Source organism: Scophthalmus maximus, chromosome 11 (genome assembly GCF_022379125.1).
Source record: "Scophthalmus maximus strain ysfricsl-2021 chromosome 11, ASM2237912v1, whole genome shotgun sequence".
Classification (NCBI taxonomy): domain Eukaryota; kingdom Metazoa; phylum Chordata; class Actinopteri; order Pleuronectiformes; family Scophthalmidae; genus Scophthalmus; species Scophthalmus maximus.
Genome location: NC_061525.1, coordinates 16,430,001 through 16,449,972, shown reverse-complemented (window position 1 = coordinate 16,449,972; position 19,972 = coordinate 16,430,001). Strand labels below are relative to the sequence as shown.

The 19,972-nt window shown below is 41.3% G+C and overlaps 1 protein-coding gene across 1 annotated transcript in view; it reads right to left on the bottom strand.

Annotated features, from left to right (window-relative positions):
- Positions 1-19,972, bottom strand: part of pdgfd (platelet derived growth factor d) — a 41,007-nt gene that overhangs the window by 9,829 nt on the left and 11,206 nt on the right. The window contains exons 2-4 of the mRNA XM_035623861.2: positions 10,347-10,536; positions 8,731-8,908; positions 2,266-2,325 (exon numbers count right to left, since the gene is read on the bottom strand). Coding sequence (XP_035479754.1) covers positions 2,266-2,325; positions 8,731-8,908; positions 10,347-10,536 — 428 coding nt within the window. The remainder of the gene's footprint in view (positions 1-2,265; positions 2,326-8,730; positions 8,909-10,346; positions 10,537-19,972) is intronic.

The following is a 19,972-nucleotide window of genomic DNA, read 5'->3' as shown; positions in this document are numbered from 1 at the left end:
TATACCTCAGTATTACATTATATCTCTTCATATGTTATATGTTGTTGTTTTCCCGGAACAGGAAAAGAAGCAGCATAGCACACAGCATCCCGGCTGCAGGCTTTTTATCTATAGATAGAAGGCAATTGCAATCAACTTCTGACAGCATGTAGGACGATTATGCCCGAGACTCTAGCTGCCATAATCAGCACTGACCTCCATGCAGACCAAAGGACAAAGGTAAGTGATGAGAAAATGTCAGACGCTTATAGCTGATTAAAGTATCACTATATATATATATATATATATATATATATATATATATATATATATATATATATATATAGTGATACATATATACATATATATATAACCCTGGCTCATGTAAAGTAAGTGATGACACGGCAGCTCAACTGAACACTGAAGTCAAAAGTCAAAAGCTCTATTATATTCATTTTCATATGAAAACATAAAGTCAGAATGCCCTCTGTTTTATAGTCACTATTTTACAAAAACTTAAGATCATAAAATCAGCAAGAGACTGACAAGCTGAAAAATCTTCATCATCTTAAACAGTCCAGCTGTCTGAGCACCAGAAATGGGTTCACCCACGGTTCATTGCTCTTTACTTCATCGTCAATATTTAAAAGTCAATTCTTTTGGCTGACAATACTGTTTTTATATGGCACAGGCACCGCTCCAGCTCCAGCGTCGTCCCTAACCACAGACTAGTTTTAAATGCAGAAAAGACCAAGTACATGGTATTCTCCACCTCCACCAGTGATTTTAAATATCCTGCCACATTACTCAGGCTGAGAGATGCGAATACTTGGGAATTATGCTGGACAGGAGACTAACATTCAAGACTCATCTTCAACAGTTGACTCAAAAATGAAAACTCAAACTAGGCTTCTTGTATAGAGTTAATGGTTGCCCCTCTTCTTCCAACTGTAAAACTATAATCAAATCAACTTTGTGTCCATGACCATGGACATAATCTGTATTGGCATGCTGCCCATCAACACTTCAGCAGTTAAGCCCTGTATATCACAGTGAATTCACAAATGACTAATTTTGTACTTATCAGTGTTCTCGGTATTAGATGGTGGGAGGGACTTCCTTACAGGCAACAAGAAACAGCCACTTAATGCTATTCATGTATAAAGCTCTGTTCCACATTGGCAGATCTGGTTCCAGGTGCTACGCAAAAAACTAGAGTCCCTCATTCCTGTTCTAGTTTTTAAAGCTTCTTTCTCTGATGATTCCCAAGACTCTTGTTATTGTTTTTTAATAATTCCTTGTGGTGACGCTCCGGTTTGTGGCGCTGTTTTGTTGTTGTGAATGTTCCTTTGTTCTCAGGTCTCTCTTAAAAAAAGAGATCCTAATCTCAATGACACTGCCTGATTAAATAAAGATTATCAATAAATGTATCAGACTTGCTCAGTAGAGTGTAACAGTTACATACATTACCCTAAAGTAAATCAACCACAAATCCGTGGAAAAGCCCCATGTAGCAGATTTTCAATATAAAGTTGAAGAGGCCATCCCAACTGCATAGGCGGTGACAAATCCATATATATAAAGTACACATGCAAAACACCCACATACATAAATCCACTACCTATTGATGCAGAAAAACAGCCCCGCAGCCCGACGCACACTAATTATTATGATCACATACAGTATGTCACTGAAACCAACTGTTCGTACACAACAGATACAAATTACACCCATTACATGTACTTATAAAAACATTAGTCTTAGGAAGCATGTCATGTTGCATCTCCAGCTCCATGCATAATGAATACAGCACATACATGAATTCATATATTCCGTGTGGGTGTGTGTGCTGGCCAATGCAAAAGCACCATACATCCTAATTATTAGTTTTGCCCCTGTTCAAACATGTGCTTCAGCACACGCTTACGGTACATGTGGGATGATACGGTTGGAAGGCAGGTAGGCTATACGTGTTGAAAACTCTGCAAGTAAGTCATTGAAATAAAATTTGGAAGAAAGGATTTTTTTAAACGCATAAATATTTGTTCAAAATTAAATTGTATAACACTGATGACTAATGTGACATTTTAATGTGACATTTCTTTTTACATAGTTCAAAATGATCAAATATGTTTCTTCTTCCACTCTTTGTTAATGTGTTTTTTAAAATCCTGACAGAGGTCAGCCAATTTGGTTTGATTTGAATTTGAATTTTAACAATCATTTAGTGTAAATATGTGTGTGTGTGTGTGTGTGTGTGTGTGTGTGTGTGTGTGCGCGACTCACCGACATAGGCATAGTGACAGCCTCCCAGTTGGTGTTGGCTGCAGGTAGAGGAGAGTCATACTGCAGGGATGGAAGGCAGAAATAATCAATCAATCGATCGGTTAGGCAGAAAATGGACAAGGAACCATACTGTAAAGAAGGAAAGAACCATTTAATATAAAATAATTCTAAGTTTTTTTTGTATGTGTAGAAATGTACGTGTATCTGTTTCATCAGATGGACGGATGATTAAGAAACATTGCTGGTGTGGGTTGCACTTAAATTACAGTGCCACCTAGATGACACTTTACCTCTTAAATTGCTCAGACATACCAATGCACATATATCATATGTAATTCTGCATGTACTCACAGCTACTGTAAGTGATGATTGGAAGTTAGGTAACGACAGTGAAATCACATGTGCATGTAGAGGTTGTGGAAAGATCATCAGATGGGACAGAGACCCAGACTCCATGTATCATTGTGTACATTTAAGTTCTGTATAAACCCTTACCGTGACTTTAAATGCAGCACGTAGCACACAGGGAGGAGTGTTCACATGCACTGTAATCTATAGGGTTTTCAAGATATTCAGGTGTCTGCCTGTCTAACTGATGGACTGTCATAATGTCGGCAGAATCTGAAAAGAATCTCCAATGTATCTGGTCACAGCATGCCTGTCTGTGTGCGCATTAGTGTGTGTCGAGGAACATATTTGGCACATTCTTTGTCATTCTCTCTTCCCCTCACACACGCACACAAACATACACATTAAAGCTCATTGGCTATTTAATCCCTCTCTCCTTGAAGACTCTTAAATACCAACTCTGGTCAATGTGGAACAGTAAATCTGTCTCAACGGTACTTCAAAGACACAGTGCCCTCACTTTGTGCTATAGTGTGTGTGTGTGTGTGTGTGTGTGTGTGTGTGTGTGTGTTGTCTGTGAACGTAATAGAGTTGACATCAAAGCCTTTCAGTGGATAAATGTACTCATACACATAAATGTCGACCCAAACCAGCTGTGCATGAGGTCAGAAGGTTTCCTGTAAGAGAGAGGAGGGCATGTGTGTGTGTGTGTGTGTGTGTGTGTGTGACTAAACACATGTTTACAGATTCTTACTCATCATTTCCTTTTAAGGTTAAATGCCTTATGTCAAGCACATCTGGTCCACTTAATAGAGTCTGAAAATACTGAAAACTTCTCGGCATGCAGACTGTGGTCACCTGCCAGCTACAGCACCAGTATGTTCTGTGTGCTATCTGTTCCCACTTCATTTTATATATGATACTTCTGTATTGTATTACGGCCCATGTGGCAGAAGAGATATTGTATTTCAAAGGAACCTTCCTGGTTAAATGAAGGATACACAAAATAAAATAAAATGAATGAAGAACAAAGGTTCATGGTGTAAGACATGAAACTTCAACCTTTTTGACTTTCACATGTGTAACCCACTCATAATAATAACAAATAAATGGTGTCATTGTTACCAAATTAGACTCATAAATATATACACTGTGATGTAGATTTTATAGATTCCAAGTACCATTGTTAAGAAATATCATGTAAATGCTTTAAATATATATTAAAAACAAATACTTGATCTTTTAAGAGAGTGTCTGAGTGATTGATTTGAATGACCTTTTCCGTATAGTTTGGAAGCTAATAGTAATATTTCAGCCAATATTGCCAAATTCACTGGTGGCGAGGAAACACAGTAGTGGTAGTCTAGTGGAGGAGACACCAGGGACGCGGCCTCTTCAACCTACATTTTGTACAGTTGGACACTGGAGAAGCTGAAGATTGAGTGTGTGTTAGATGCAACAGCATTTCCCTGTTGACAATCTTGCTTACACCCAGAAAATGTTTAATTTAAAAAGAGATAAATCACATTAGAACAGAACAAAATTCTGAACTTTTCAATTATTTATAATAATATAATAATAATTTATAATCCCTTTGAATTCGTGGGGACTGACCAAAATATCCACACAACGTAGAGATGTTCTCACAAAGATGATTTAAAACTGAGGTGGGTCTGGACAAAGAGAGCAACGCAAGCAAAAACATACGTGTTCACGTCAATGTGTCTTTGTTTTTCATCTGCGGTCATATTCCATGAGTCCTGTCTCTATGGGAAGCACACATGTAGGGTGAATCTGAGGGATTCTGGGAACTAGCTGGGATCATATTCCTGGGTCAATAGTCTTTTCCCAACTGCATCTGGCTTACAGTAGCAGCACGTCCCAGGAATACCCAACCAAAACACATCAGTGTTACTTGGATGATCTCAGACAACAAAATCAATACAAAACAAACAAGAATGAAAATCGGAGGTTCTTAAATGGTAAAAACAAACGTAGGGCCGCTTCGTAGAACCTAACACAAACATAGATAACTGATTGACTTATGTTTTGCCCATCTGCAAGATCAGTGAAGTATGACTGTATGACTGTACGTGTTGAAATCTTTACAGCCACTTCTTTTATTAAAGTTTAATGGGATACAGAGAAAGATGGCTTCAGCGTAAGAGGTGAATTCCACATATTGCTCACTGCTTATGTCTGCATCTTTGAGACTTACCTAGCATCTTTCCAAAATCTGGTTTGAATGCATTTAAAACAATCGGATTTCAATCCCTCTCATATGTCTCTTGGGTAAATGTCAGCTTTGCACGTTTGAGACCTAACCATACACTCAAATTCCCCAAGATGCATGAAGTGACTAACTGGAGAGAAAGGCGCCATGACCCCTCAGCAGTATGATGCTCCTCTAATTAACAAGCAGCCATAAAAAGGTTATCACCAGCTGCAACGTGTCGTTTCTCCTGCTCATCACAGATCACGTTCTGTCTCGCCTCAAAGAACATTATGTTTCTCTGGAGATCAGTGTGAGTGAATCTGCATGGATCCACTCCGGGTATCAGACATGTACTGTACGCCAAAGATATGTGGCCACGCAATGAGACAAACTGGACCTGATGAGACTACTTTTATTTTGGACCTGGTTTGACGTTGTTGTGGGTCAGGTTTTGTGTTAGACCTCGTGAAGACCTCTGATCACAGAGTCATGAGATCCTGAGATAGTGATTCTAGTGATATTGATCTAATTGATTTGAAGATTTACAAACGTGGCAGGAGGTTAAGTGGAATTATGAATTGCCTTTTCTCCATATGCTTCCATCTGACTGCACTCTACTTCTTCTCTCTCTTATCCTAATGCTGGTTTACTTTCCCTCCTGGTTGTTCTTTCAACGCGTCCACCTCGGTCCCTTTCATATCTCACTGCCTCACCAAACGCCTCCCTCTCTCTGCCTCTCTGAGTCCAGGCTGTTTTAGTCATTATGTGACATGCTGATACCATCTCAGACACCTGTTCTCCCTCCTTCCAGTGCTGTTTCTGCTCATTCCCGCTCGGCCTTGCGCTGACTCTCTCTCTTCCTCCTCTCCTCTCTCTCTGCTTCCTCTCCTCCTCCCTCTTATCTGTCCGACAGGTCTGCAGAGAACAAATTAGACCTGCTAAATTAAGCCGCACACACAGCTCGGGTCTTGCTGAAGGGAAGCTTCTGTGCATCTGTTTGTCTGAGATAGAAGATGGAAAGACACGTAGAAGAGGGGCTGTTTGAAAAATTTGGGTGGAAATGATTGAATAGGATAACCCTCAAGCATTGGATGCTGTTTTAAATGTACAGAAAAAAGTGGTTGACCAGAGGAGGAAACATCACAAAGAGCGAGGAGAATGAGGAGACAGAAAAGCAGGAGTGTCTGAGAAAGAGAGATAAGGCAGCTGTTTGTTGTTGTCGTTTCTTTTCGCAGTGGCGAAAAGTAAGAAGGTACATTTGGTCAAGTACCATATTCTGAGCTTCTTTTTTAGTTCTCATTATGTGGGATTGAACAGTATGAACCTGCTCTCTAGTATTTTTGGTTGAGGTAATCTTAGGTCACATTTAATGAAAATGGGTTTCAATTGTGCTGTGTTTTTTTCTTATGCACCACATAACAATATAAATGGAAATATGATTAATAAGATGCCACTGAATAACCAATAGGCTATGGACTCTCACTCAGACCAGTGGTTGTACACGCCATCCCCTCCAATGTCTCCTCTCCTATCTGCGCTGCTGGAATTTCAGTACAAGTAACTGTGATTAAACTTTTTTTTTTGCTCCAACTCCAACATATTAGTCACCATTGTTTCAACGCGGTGACGTAGGAACTCCACCGCCAACTCGCATTTTGTCAGTGTAATTGCAGAGCGACACTCAAGAGCACAGGTACAAGTGCTCACAATAGGCTATGACGTAGGTTGTGTGTCAATCCTAGTGTTGGTATTAACCAGGCCTGAGTGAGTGGGTGAGCGGTGCTGTGGCTGCTGTCAGGCTGGACAGATGTGTGCTCATTGGCACAGAACTGGGTGAGCAGTATAAAACCACGAATGTAAGTGTACATACATTAATATGATCTAAATTTGACATATTCCTGCAGACATATTCGCCACAACCTTCCACCACATGACCTTGTGTGGCTGGGACAGTAGGAGGACCTTAGAAAAGTGAGGGAAAGACAAATCAACACCATTTGTTAACACTATTACAGAAGTGTTTTAATAGACACATCAGTGTTAATTGTGAGGCCGAAGTCTTGTCAGGCTGAGATTCCTCTCTTTTCCTTCCGTGGAACACCTTTAATGTCGCCATAGCAACCTGGCACACTTGGATTTGTTGCGGCGCGCGGCTTTGAGGTCATCTGCATTTCTGCAAACGTCCTGATTTTATTTGCATTTAAAAAGGGATACCATTTCAATCCTAGTGTATGGGCATCGGCGAAAAAAAATCTGAATAGTATGGTGATTTTTAATCTGATGTTTTTTGTGACTTCAAATGCTTTGCACAGCGCTTCACATGAAAAATGCTGAGATGCATTTAGATCAATGAAAATTGCAGAGTCTAGTCTGTGTAGCTCGCATACCAATTGTCTATCAATTCCTCAACAAATGCCCTACTTACTCCAGTCTGAGGGCGTTTTCACACCTGAAAGTCAAGGTTCATGTCTTTGTCACATTGTGAACATTTGAGCCGGTTAGTTTTGGTTTCACATTAAAATTTATGGAGCGCAATAAAGAGTTTCATATGACAAGCGTATGTCCTGTCATCATCACCTGCGTAGGCTGCGTCTACCTACACTTGACATGAATAGGTTTATAGACGGGCATGCGCCTGACGTTCTGTTTGAATAGAGAAAATAAATGAACCGGTTAATTTCTTTGATTTTGTTGCGACTGAAATATCTATATTTTTTTACGACCAGCATCACCAACTTCAGGCGCAGTACTTAAAACTATCCAAAACGTGTTTTCACACTATAAAAAAAACAAACGATGGTTCAATTTGAGTTGAACCATGACCACCTCTTTTGGTCGGAGTAAATTTGGGTCCATTGGCCCGGACCATGTTCCAGGCTCCTTAACACCTGTTATTTTGGTTCAGAATGAACTAAAGTCCGAAGGCCTGGACCAAACAAGGTAGGTGTGAAAGCGACCTGAGTGACATTTGCCCTGCCCTTTTTAAAATGAGTAAACAATTTTTGTGTTTATACTTTCAGTAGGAATCAGTGAACTTCAAATTTCTGAATTCACGAGTGCCACAGACCAACAGATAGGAAAGTTAGAAAGTACTGACAAAAAACCCACTATTGGTTGGTCTTGGTCTTCAAGGGATTTGTTCACAATACGAAACATAGAGAATAATGATAGCCTTATCTTCAAAAATCTGAGATAATATCAGAATGACTGTATGAAAGCGAAGGTCTGTCTGCAAAGGCGGTATGTCGGTTTTGCTTTCTCTCCCCGTCTTGCCCTTTACTCCATCTGTACTCATACCACGTTTTTTTTCCTCCATCAGATAATAAGGGATGCCACCAGTTCAAGCCAGTCTGCGATGCTGTGTCTCTTCCCTCCCTGTCCTCTGTACTCATAAAAGAGTAATCCAAGGAATGTCTTTAAATGCTCGTTTCTCTCTCTGCTGCTCTGCCTCTTCCCCTTTCCCCTCGATTATCGTGCAGGAAAACCTCTTCAAATCAGAGTCCCTCTTTTTAGTCTTTCCTCTTCCTGACAGAATGACAAAGCTAATCTCGTTATCCGTTCATTTGACAGGCTTTAGGAGAACACTTTCTGATCCTCCCTCCCTCCCTCCTGCCCCCCTTCCTCTATCCTTCCATCTCTCCTCTACTGCAGAGTAGACGTGTGAGAAAAGAACAGTTGGCTAATACATTTTGGCATTTAACTGACGATGTTACTAGATCCTCCTTCTCTCCCTACCTCTTTATCCATCTCCTCGTCAAACCATTTCTCTCCTTTATTGTCAAGTGGGGATAATAGAGTGAAGGAAGCATTTTACCTGGAGCAATGCAGTGGTACTCGGCCTGAACCCAATGTAACACCCCCTCCACCCCCCCGGGGTGTGTGCGTTCACGTCTCTCACTCACCAGCAGTGAGTAGTAGACTTTGAATCCTGGCTTTGCAACAAAGTAATCATCAGACTTGAAGGTGACTCTGAGCGTGTTGGTCTTGGAGTTGAGACTAGGTGGAGCTTTCTGTCCACACCAGCGACCCCAAATTATAGTGCTCGTCTCTGATTGGTCCTCCACTTCAACAAAGTCATACCTGGGGTGATAAGGAGGTGAAGAGGTAGATTAATACTTGGGAGGTAAAAGATAAAATGATAAAAGACGATTAGAAAGACAATACAAATAGTGAGATTTTTATATAAAATAAAAAAACACGAATGAAAGTAAGAACAGTTAGTCAAAGCAGTAATAACCATGGAAGTTGTTGGCAGGTTTTCAGGTGACTTTTGATTCTTTAAGGTAACCATGACTTTGGCTGATGGTGATGTCATTAGTTTTGCAAGAATTTGGAGATAAACTATTTCAATTTTGACCTGATGATTGTGCTAGAGGAAAAGCCATGTCAATTGGGAGTAATAAGCAACTTCATGAGGAGTAATTGTCTTGAAACCATGAATGTCTGCTCCAAACATTATGGCAATCCATTTCAGGTAGACCTCACGACAGATGGGTGGCTTTCCTAGAGCTCCGGCACAAGCATGGCAAATAAGACCCACCTAGTAATTAAGACTTTACATTAATAATAGTGTGCATCTGGCCATTTCTGATATCCATTATTTTAAGACACGTGTCACTTGTCATCAGACCTGTGAAGAGACAACTTTACGATGTCTCCTCAAACCACCAGGCCATCCTGCCAAAGAACTAGACCACAAGAAGTGTGCGCAAAGTTTTTGCATTACACTGACCAAACAGTCCAGCAATCAACAGCCAGTGAAACACACACAGAAACACACACACACACACACACACACACACACACACACACACACACAGTCAATGTGACATACACGATCTGAAAAAGCAGAGCAAAGCTCATTTTCTCCCACCTCCTCTATTCTCTCCTCCATCTCTTCCCCCCTGCTGCTCCCCCTTGTCTTTTCAGAAAACTGCTTACAAAGACGGCAGAGTTGCATATGGGGATTAAAAAGTCTATTTTCTCCCCCCACCCCTCAAGGACAAACTTCTTCTACTCCTTGCCAAGAAAGCCAACTTCAACTATCCATCTCGTACAGTTAATTCCACCCCCTTCACCTTTGTAAAGTCATTTTTCACACATCCTTTCCCATCACAGTTTCCTGTTGATGTGATAATGTGCATGCATTATCAAATCATTTTCACATATTTTTGTCTGCTGCTGTTGTACCTCCTTTCAACCGGAGTGTTTCACTCGGTAAACTTTTCGTCTGCTCTTTGTCACTCCGAACCATCCTTTTCCCTCATTCCTTCTCTCACTCTATGGCTCTTTAATCACTGTTACTTTCATCTGACTGTTCTCCTTTACAGCTGCTTGTAATTCATCAATGCTTCCTCCTCTTTCTGCTTTTCGCCTCCATCCTTTTTTTCCCCTCTTTTCCAATTTGTCCCTCTCTTCTTTTGTCTTTTTTGCGCAAGGCATTACATGTCTCCTGCTCTAATGCTCTTATCTAAATCTTTTTTTTTTCCCTTCTGTGTCTCTCCATCTCATGTTTTACCTGCAAACTCCGTTCTCAGACTCCTCCAGGCCGAAGTGTCCGTCAAACTCCAGGTGAATGCGGCTCCCTGGCGGTGACAGCAGTTTCCAAGACAACAGCAGGTTGCGGGGGTAAGCGTTAGGGTAGCGTGGGCTGTGGATGACTCCAACCACCGGTGTTACTGTGACGTTTTCCTCTTTGCGGTACAAGTCTGTGGTGAGGTGATTGCTGTTTGTTAGTGGTCACAACTAATCAGTTAGTTAGTCCAGTTGTAAATTAAAACAAGCAAAGCAGCTTTTTCAAAATGCAAATCTACTTGCAAAAACAACATACAGGGCCTTATATCTCACACACGGCGCTAAGCGGGAGTCAACCTGACACATGTTCCAGGCTAATATGTAATTTTCCCATCCAGCGCCCACGTTGTTAAGGTGCATTGTCGGTGCATTGCTACGTGGAGGCACTAGAAAGCAAACACGCTTTTGAACTGCAAAATCCTGGTCTGAAGTCAGCGGTGCAGTATTTAACAAGGGCACATTATTCAAGAGAGTAATTTGCACTAACATAGGCGGGTGCACAACATCTGTGCACGCTGCTTGTTAAACACAGATGATCTGCTTGTCTTTGAAGCCTGACAAATCTGACATTCTAATAGCAATCCACCGAGGGACAGGTGCACCCTGCTTTCAGAGGGAATGGGAGATGGCATGATTTATTTGCATGTTATGCCCAAAACACACCAAAGATTAATTAAGAGACTAAGTACAACCCTCAGCCTTTTTGAAAAGAAAATGCTGCCTCAGATTATCCCTGAACATTTGAGACCACTCTCATATCTGTTCCTTCGTTGAAATCTTCAGCTAGCAACTAGTTATCTAGGCTTAGCTTAAAGACAGGGAAAGCGAGAGAACAGTTAGCCTTGCTTTGTCCAAATGCAACAAAGTCCACCCACGATTGCAGTACTAGGTGTTAGCTTTTACTGGTGTTGTATGGATTTTAACCAAACAAGATATGGTGTTGTAATTATGCAGCTTGAGAGCTGCTGACAGCAGGATTTTCTTTTTTTTTACAGAGCCAGACATGCTGTTTACCCCTGTTTCCACATTTTTATGCAAAGCTTACTGCCTGCTGGCTGCAGTCTAATATAAAACTGGTAAACAGCAAACTGAATCTTCTCATCTAACTCTTGTCAACGCAGTGAATAAGGATATTTCCCAAAATATATGACTATTTATGTCAAAGCAAGACCAATTATGGATTTTTGAGGCAGATACTGATATTTGGGAGTTTTAAAAAAAAAATCCTTAATGATATGGCCTATTGTCCAATAATATTTCTAATTACATATATACATAACATAACATAAAAGGTTATGTAGCTTGGTCACAATTAGCCAAAGAGGGACATTTCACAATTGACAACATTATCTGTTAGATTTTTTTTCTTGTCATTGTTGGCCCGTATATACATTGATCCAGATAAATCAGGGAGAAGATAATATTGACCAATACATCAGTCTTATCAATTTATTGGTCTTTCGACAGAGTTCTTTCTTTGAAATCTGTACACATGATATAGCGCGTTAGTATACTTATTAGAAGAACACACACACACACACTTACACACACACACACACACAAAACCGTCAGTCGTTAGTTATGCGTAAACTCATTAACATAAGTGCATTCCCTAGCCCCTTACCTTGACCCAAAACTAAACCTTCAAAATACGTCTTAACCCTCAACAAGCACTTTGAAGTTGCGGTTGTGAACCAAAACCCGTCCTCATAAGGATAGAAAGACGCACACATACTCTAAGGTCAGGCTCTGTGCTGAAGTAGGCTGACAGGGCTATATTTTCTGAGGGGATTGCACCCGAGGGAGATGATGATGAAGCTTTGGCCATGTCATCCACCTCTTCACTGCAAACTTCCCTTAATTCCCCCCGCTGCCTCCCATCTCCCCCTCTCTTCACGTTCCTCTCCTCTGCTTCAGTCAGTAATTCTGCCTCATCGGTCATTCAGGGTTCTTTGGCAGTCTCACCTTCTGCTAATTCTGGCTTCAGCAATTAACACTGTACCTCTGTGTGTGTGTGTGTGTGTGTGTGCGCGCGTGTGTGTGTGAGAGAGAGAACATTCTTTAAGTTCTAAGCATTTATGCTCGTGTGAATATGTGTGCATCGGTGAGTGTGAGGGCGTTTCTGTGTGTAATGGGGCACAGTTTGTTTGTAATGGGATTCTTCCACTCTGCTGATCAGAGGCCTGACGACGTAGGTCCGTTCAGTCATAAAAGTGCTTATGTGTCAGGAACTTTCACCCACTAAGGTGCCAGGGGAACGGTACTGTGTGTGTGTGCGTGTGCGCGTGTGTGTGTGTGTGCGTGTGTGTGTGTGTGTGAGAGAGATAGAGAGAGAGAGAGAATGGGAAAGAGACCCATCTCAATGTGGATCAAATCTTTCCAAAAAGGTGTAGTTTTGGTTGTTGATTGGCTGAACATACAGTACAGTCGGTAGGGTCGTCATTTTCCAGTGAAGGGTTATGATAAACCTGAAGTTCATTGTCACTGACACTTGTCTGAGACATAGTAGCAACACTTTCTTCTGAAGAAAGGTCTCCATTGTGCACTGCTAACAGTCCACATCTGCGTCTGTGTATGCATTAGTATTACTATGTGTATGATTGTGCATTTATTGTAACAGGAATTAGCATACGCTTTTATTTTATTTTCAGAGACACACAAATATAGTTTAAGTTATGAGATAAAGAAAGAGGTAAGAGGAAGGAAGACTGGAAAATTAGAAAATATGCAAATATGCTTGAGTACCAGCCGCCTCTTTTGGATGCTGCTCCTCACTCACACCATTGACCCTTACTATAAATCATGCAGTTATGTAAATGACTCCATTGCTAAGGAATAGGGGGTTCTGTTAAAGATCCAGTCCAGAGTTATGACAGTGCTAGGGACTGGAAGCAACATCTCATCAGCTCTCCATTGCAGATGGATGTAAGGCAATGGCTTTTGGTAAAGGCCCTCAGATGGATTCAGGGCAGAGCAGGAACCCAGCAAGTACACACTGTTGGCACAGTGGGATGTGGAGTGCAGTCCATAAATACTAAGACAGTAACACATTTTTGTTTTTATGTCGAGCTCTACACAGCAGCACTTTAGACTTGAAGTGAAACGGTAACTACGCTTTTAACTTTAACGATGTTCAAAGAGGACTTTCATACTTTATACACACTGTTTTTTAAGACTGTACAGCAGGACAATGATCTGTAACAAACTGAAAAGTTAAGTCATTATTTAAGGCTAAACAGTGGCAAGTACACGACCTTACACATGTAATGTGTAAGGTCTGTAGATCATTGACTTCAGACAATCACTGACTGCAAAGAAATATTGAATATGGTGATTGTATACATATACGTATATTTATTTTAATGTGTTCAATATATTATGGATCCCTCAAATTTAAATTAGGAGACTAAATGTGTTTTAAAAAACAGCCAATATAAGAGATGTCATTGCCACAGTCCGAATTCAGTCATTGCAGCGAGGCTGTTAAAAGTGGGATTATTATTAGGCATGTTTTGTTTTGTAAATGGTCTCTGAATATGATACCACATAAAGTTTCAGTTTAATTTTTCTCTCTCATGTGCCCTCTCTCTTCTTTCATGAAATTATTTATTCTCACTTGTTTGTTACAATTGTTTTATTGATTAGTTGCAACATCAATTCCATTTCTAAAAGGTAAAGCCTTGCAGCAATAAGGGGATGGTGCATCTGCTCGAGGACAGTCAGTTATCAGTCTTTCTTTTGGTTGTTTTTTACAGGACCAGCACCCCAGACTATTCACACAAAATCTGCATCTTCCTGCAACCTCAGGAAACAGGATGATGTCAATAGTGCTGATAATTTCACTGACGGTCTGACTCACACCCCAAGATTTAATTACACACATGTATAAATACGCAAAGGTACGCGCAATGTCTGACACTGGCAATTAAGTTTTCAAAGTCCTGATGTGACACTTAAATAACTGTGACGATGATGCTGCGTGACTCAGTTATGTGTGATGTGCGTGCGTGCGTGCCGTGCTTGTGTGTGTGTGTGCGTGCGTGCCGTGCGTGTGTGTGTGTGTGTGTGCGTGCGTGCGTGCGCGTGTGTGTGTGAGAGAGTGAGTGAGAGACGGTCTGTCAAAGTGTGTTTGTGGATGTGCTGAGTTCCAAGAAAAAGTTCTTGATTCTATGTGTGTATTTGCATGGGTGCATGTCTGCCAGAATGTACGTATGTGGGTAAATTCTCACTAATTAAACTTGGCTCTCCCACCTCCAGTGGCAGGGTGTGATGTTCTTTATGGCTGTGGGATCTATTTCTGATCCTAGTGCCAATCACACTTGAGTCACCCGGCAACCAGCGAGCGCCAGGGACCGAAAAAGTAGCTCTGTTGACAAAGAACAGAATTCACAGGAGAAGAAGTGAGGATGAGGCTGGAGATATTGAACTCCACGATTGTCTTTTGATTAGAAACTGATTTTGGCAAAGTCACAGGTGTGCAAACACTCCCCTCATATCAGCCCTTGGCCCGCTTTTTAATCCAAGTCACATTCTGTGCACACCAAACCCCGTTTTTTCTTGAGTGACAGATTGCATAAGATACATTCTCCCTCAGAGACACACTCCCACAGGACATTACCTGTAACGAGTCAATCCCATCCGACGCTCCCTGTCTAACATATCCTGTCTGACTTTCATCTTTTCAAAATTAATTCTCATAAGCCCCAACAGCAGCTAACAGGACACTCATAACACATTCACTTTCAGCTGTGAGCAAATCCCCAGAGGAATGAGATGTTGATGTTCTCGCTGATGGTGGCACTCTCGTTTTCTTTCCAGAAATAGATGATGTAAACTGCTATGGATTGGGATTTGATGGGCTTTGAGATCATGACATTACAGATGATCTCAACATGCGTCACTGTCAAGATAATGATTTGGCATTTTGGGAGGTACATATAATATCTTCCTTGTTTAGAAGTAAAATGTAAACCTGAATGCACATCTCTTCTGCTCTGTTCATTCTGTAAAATAAAAGTTGAATATCGGCAAACATAAACAGCGACACCGATATGTCTGTGAAAGGCTTGAAACGGCCAATATTATTGACCAACCAATACCTCGGTCGGGCTTGAATGTTGAGTTTATGAACCATCTTGTCTTTGAACTAAGATGAAACTGGCACTACAAAAAAATTTGACTTAAAATGTGACGACATGTTCCACTGTCGTTATTATCATGATCAGAATCATTATTATCACAGAACCATTTGCTGTCATACCCAGTTATCATCTGCTGAATGGTTTATTCATCTGTCTTTGTAAAACCCTGTCCATGATCTGCTTAACACTGTGTGAGCATGTGTGTGTGTGTGTGTGTGTGTGTGTGTGTGATAGGGCATTTTGGTGCTGTATGTCTTGGAAGAACTGTATTCATTGCTTTCAACTGTGTAGTTAAACCCTGTGCTGGCTCCACTGTTTTGCCTCCATCTCATGACAAATCATCTTTAAACATGTTCCCTTGTTTCTCACTCACGCTCACACAACCATAGATGCATGAAATAGACAAACACGCCCCCCCCCCCCCCCCCCCCCCCCCCCCCCGGGGATGAACTCTGCATGCCGAGGGGTGTCAGCTTTGGTCAGCGTCGGCTCTCACCCCACATCTCTCCCCCTCTCTCGTCCTCACGTCCTGTCTTCACTACATCCTGCACCGACCTCTCTACTTCTCTACCGTCTGATTATTTAATGCTTAAAGATCAATGCAAAAGTGTGTTAATCCATTGGAAAGCCGGTGCTTCACTACTGTATCTCATGATTCCCTTTTTTTCCTGATCTAATCTCACTTTATTATTTTGTTGCAGGCCCACCTTTGCTGCTAAAACCAATTAACTTCCATTGCTTTCTTTTATACATTCTTTTATGCATTTGCCATTTCTGTGTCAAAGTGTGGGGAATTGGGATGCTGGAGCGAAGCGTTGGCATGGAGATGAAGGCCGAATATAGAAAGGACTGAGAGACATGGGACCTTTCAGTAATTCTCCAGTCTAACTAACAAAATGGTGATCAAGAGGGAAAATGCATGTTTAAAGAAAGGGTGTGTGGGAGTGTCCAGTGCATTAGGCAGGCCACATAGGCATTCCTCTGAGAGTTACATACGTGCTGAGGCAGCTGGGGTGTTCATATTCATGAATTATAGAGAACAGGCCTATATCTGTATATGCAATTATAGAAACGAACATACAACATGCATTATGTCCCTTCAGTTGGCCACATGGCTGCTGCACTAGCTTGATGGTCGCAGGGTTGTGGTCAGAGAAGCGGCATGTGATAACATCAATATGAGTTTCCATCTGGATTCTTTTTGGAAATGTGTCCAAAAACCATAAAACATAAGAAAAATGTGCAGTAGATATATACGTGATATCGTACAGAGATTTTTTTCTTCGGTGTTTGTTTTGAAAATAACTGAAAAACTCTGCTTATTTTAAAGAGGAAATGTATTTTATTTTGTTATGTTTCCTTTCGTGATAGCACCTTTTATATTAGAGAGTAGGATATTTTTGTTACAACTGACAATGTTGATAGTGGTTATTTGATTGATGCAGTATCTGTTTGAGCAGACATAACTTTTTTTTTTTCATTTTTTAAAATCTTTTTGGGAAAAATATCACTTTAATACTCGCAGACAAATGTCAGTACTCTCCCCATTAGGATTTCCGAGGATTGTCACACAATTTTTTAATGCCACAGGTTATTAAAAGCAAACAATATGTTTTCATGTCATGTGTCTTTTTCCTCATCAGATAATCAAGTTACTTATTATTATTTGTAAGCCCCAAATCCTTTTATTTCATTCAATGACCTTTACGCCCTGGCATGTTGCCAGGGTCAAGTAAACAAAATATTGTGACCAAAGGCCAACTGGCCCTGCACATGAAATGATGAAAGCCATGTTCAAAATGAAAACCATACAAATTTGTTTTTGATGTAGTAAAGGCTTACATCACCAATGCTCTGCTGCTGCTTGCTCAAGTTAGTAGCACATGAGTAGCAATAATAGTGAAGACTTTCAATTTGATTTGTCTCTAACTCTTTTCTCTCCTCTTCTGATCATCCCTGTAGCTTGTGTAACTGTGTAATAGATCAAAGGACCCGTGTAAGAATTGGCTTGAAACATCTGCTTAGAAACTTTTTGGTTGCCTAGAAACATTATCATATAGGTGAGAACTTTCTATTTCAAGGCTTCTGGGAAAGTGTTGGTGACTTCATTGACAGGACTGTGAACATAATGATGACTCACACTGACAAAAGTCCTCCACAAACAGCTTCACACATTGAAATTCCCACATACAAATAAAACTCACGAGCAAGTCAAATCAACTGTACAGTGTCTCGTATAAATGCAACGGCCAAATCAAACGCTCTTTACTCCTCTCTCTTGCTGGGTTCTCTCTTGCAGCGAATACAACATATATGCGGTAGTCATCCATCCCATGTCTTTCCCTCACTCCTGATCTTTAGGTGTATGCCTCCACCTACCAAACCACCTGATTCTAACCACTTCGTCCTTGAATCTGAGGAAACGTTTGTGCCAAACTTGAAGAAATTACCTGGAGGAGTTCCTGAGATGTAGCGTTCATAAGAATATGACAGACGGACGGACAACATGTAAAACTATGCCTCCTGCCACGGCCGTCGCTGGAACGTTGACATAGTAAAGGTTAATCATGACCTAGGACTTGTCCCTGTAAGCCCGGCCGTGGGACAGTTTTGGCACATCTCAATTCTCCACTCACAGGAGGGGTTACACTCTCTGCGTGTTTTGGTGTGTGCGTGTGTGTGGGTGGATGTTTTCAGTGTTAGGGCATCAGCCGGTGAGAGGTTGACAAAGCACATGTGTGCGCTCTGTAAGCACATACCTAAGTTTAAAAGATCTGGAAGATTTGGTAAGAGGGCAATTATGAGGATGAACGCGCGTGTGTGTGTGTGTGTGTGTGTGTGCGTGTGCGTGCGTGCGTGCGTGCGTGCAAGCGTGTTCCTTTGAAGCCAACAAAAAGGCATGTGCTGTGACACGGACAGAGGAGGTTAGACAAACATTCACAGGCATGACCACTGTTTACTGAGCTCCACTCAGTCTCTTCACAGAAAGGACGGCACACGATTCAGGGTGGACAGTCAGAGAGGGATCAGAAGCACAGTCAGACGGACAAACAAAAGTGTGTGGAGGACAAAATGGAGGTGAAGAAAGGTCGAGGATCAGGAATGAGACAGGGCAGGGATGAAGGACAAGCGGCTGGATGAGGGAGAAAGACAAAAGAGACAGCGAGACAGAGGTGACAAGAAGAGGAGGCAGAAGGAAACAGTGAGAGAAAATAAATGTATGGTGTATAGACAGAGGGAGAATGGGTGGTGGCAGTGGAGAGACGCAGATCCTCAGCACATAAAAAGTGTATAGGCTGCACCAAAGGGCATGTCTGAGTAAGACTCAGCAACGACACTAACTGCTTTGTGTTAGTCTGTGACATTGTGTGCATGTTTGTGTGTCACTTTTCAAAGATTGAAAAAAAAGAAAAGAAGAGGCATCAGTGAAAAACCGTGACTCGCGAGCCATTTCATTTTTCTGTCTTTGGCACTGAGCTTTTAAGCTGCTCCTTAGATCTTCACCAGCAAGTCTCAATGGTCCTTTTGGGCCTTTGATTAGCATTAGCACCCACTTAGCTTCGGTGAGTGCCTCTCATGCATCTAGGACTTAACACCTGCTGGTGGAGACACATTAGATTAATGGGCACAAACAAGGGGGATGAGCTGCACGATGCCAACTAGGGAGGAAAACTGGTAGCTGAACAGATAGTCTTCATTTTTTCTTTAGCCATTGTTAATGGTCCAGCGTGTAGGATTTAGGGGGATGTATTTGCAGAAGTGGAATATAATAATAATAATAATAATAATAATAATGTTTTCATTAGTTTATAATCGCCTGAACTGAAAATTGTTGTGTTTTCTATACCGTGCAAAATGCCCCTTTATGTTATGAGTCCACCATGTTGCACTGCCATGTTTGCAGTAGGTTGCAGTCTGTACCCTCACCACTAGATGCCGCTAAATCCAACACACTGGACCTTAAAATCTTGCCGCACATCGATTAAGAACAGTGAATATCTCAGGGACGTTATGTGTTGTGAACAACTCAGAAAGGACACGCCCCTTTCAACATAGTTTCACGCATTTCTAAATTACGATTAAAGCAAACTGTCCGGTTTGCACACTTGAGCAACATTACATTACTACCCGTTTTCTTCCAATCCACATCAGTATTGTTATAGTCCTTCATTCCCCCGAAGCATCCATAATGAATGTTCTTTTAACCGTGAAAATCTTCTGCGTCGGATGGTGTTCTTCAACACTCAGAAAAAATCCAGCATGTGTTCCACGCATATCAATTCCTTTGTCAGTGTCAACACACCACATCCCCAAATCCAATTTGAAATGTGTGTGATTGGGAATGAGACACAGCTTTGGTCTTGTTTCTACAAGCTAATCTGTGTATCACACTAAGCTAACATCTCCACATTCTCCTTGTCTTGTGCCA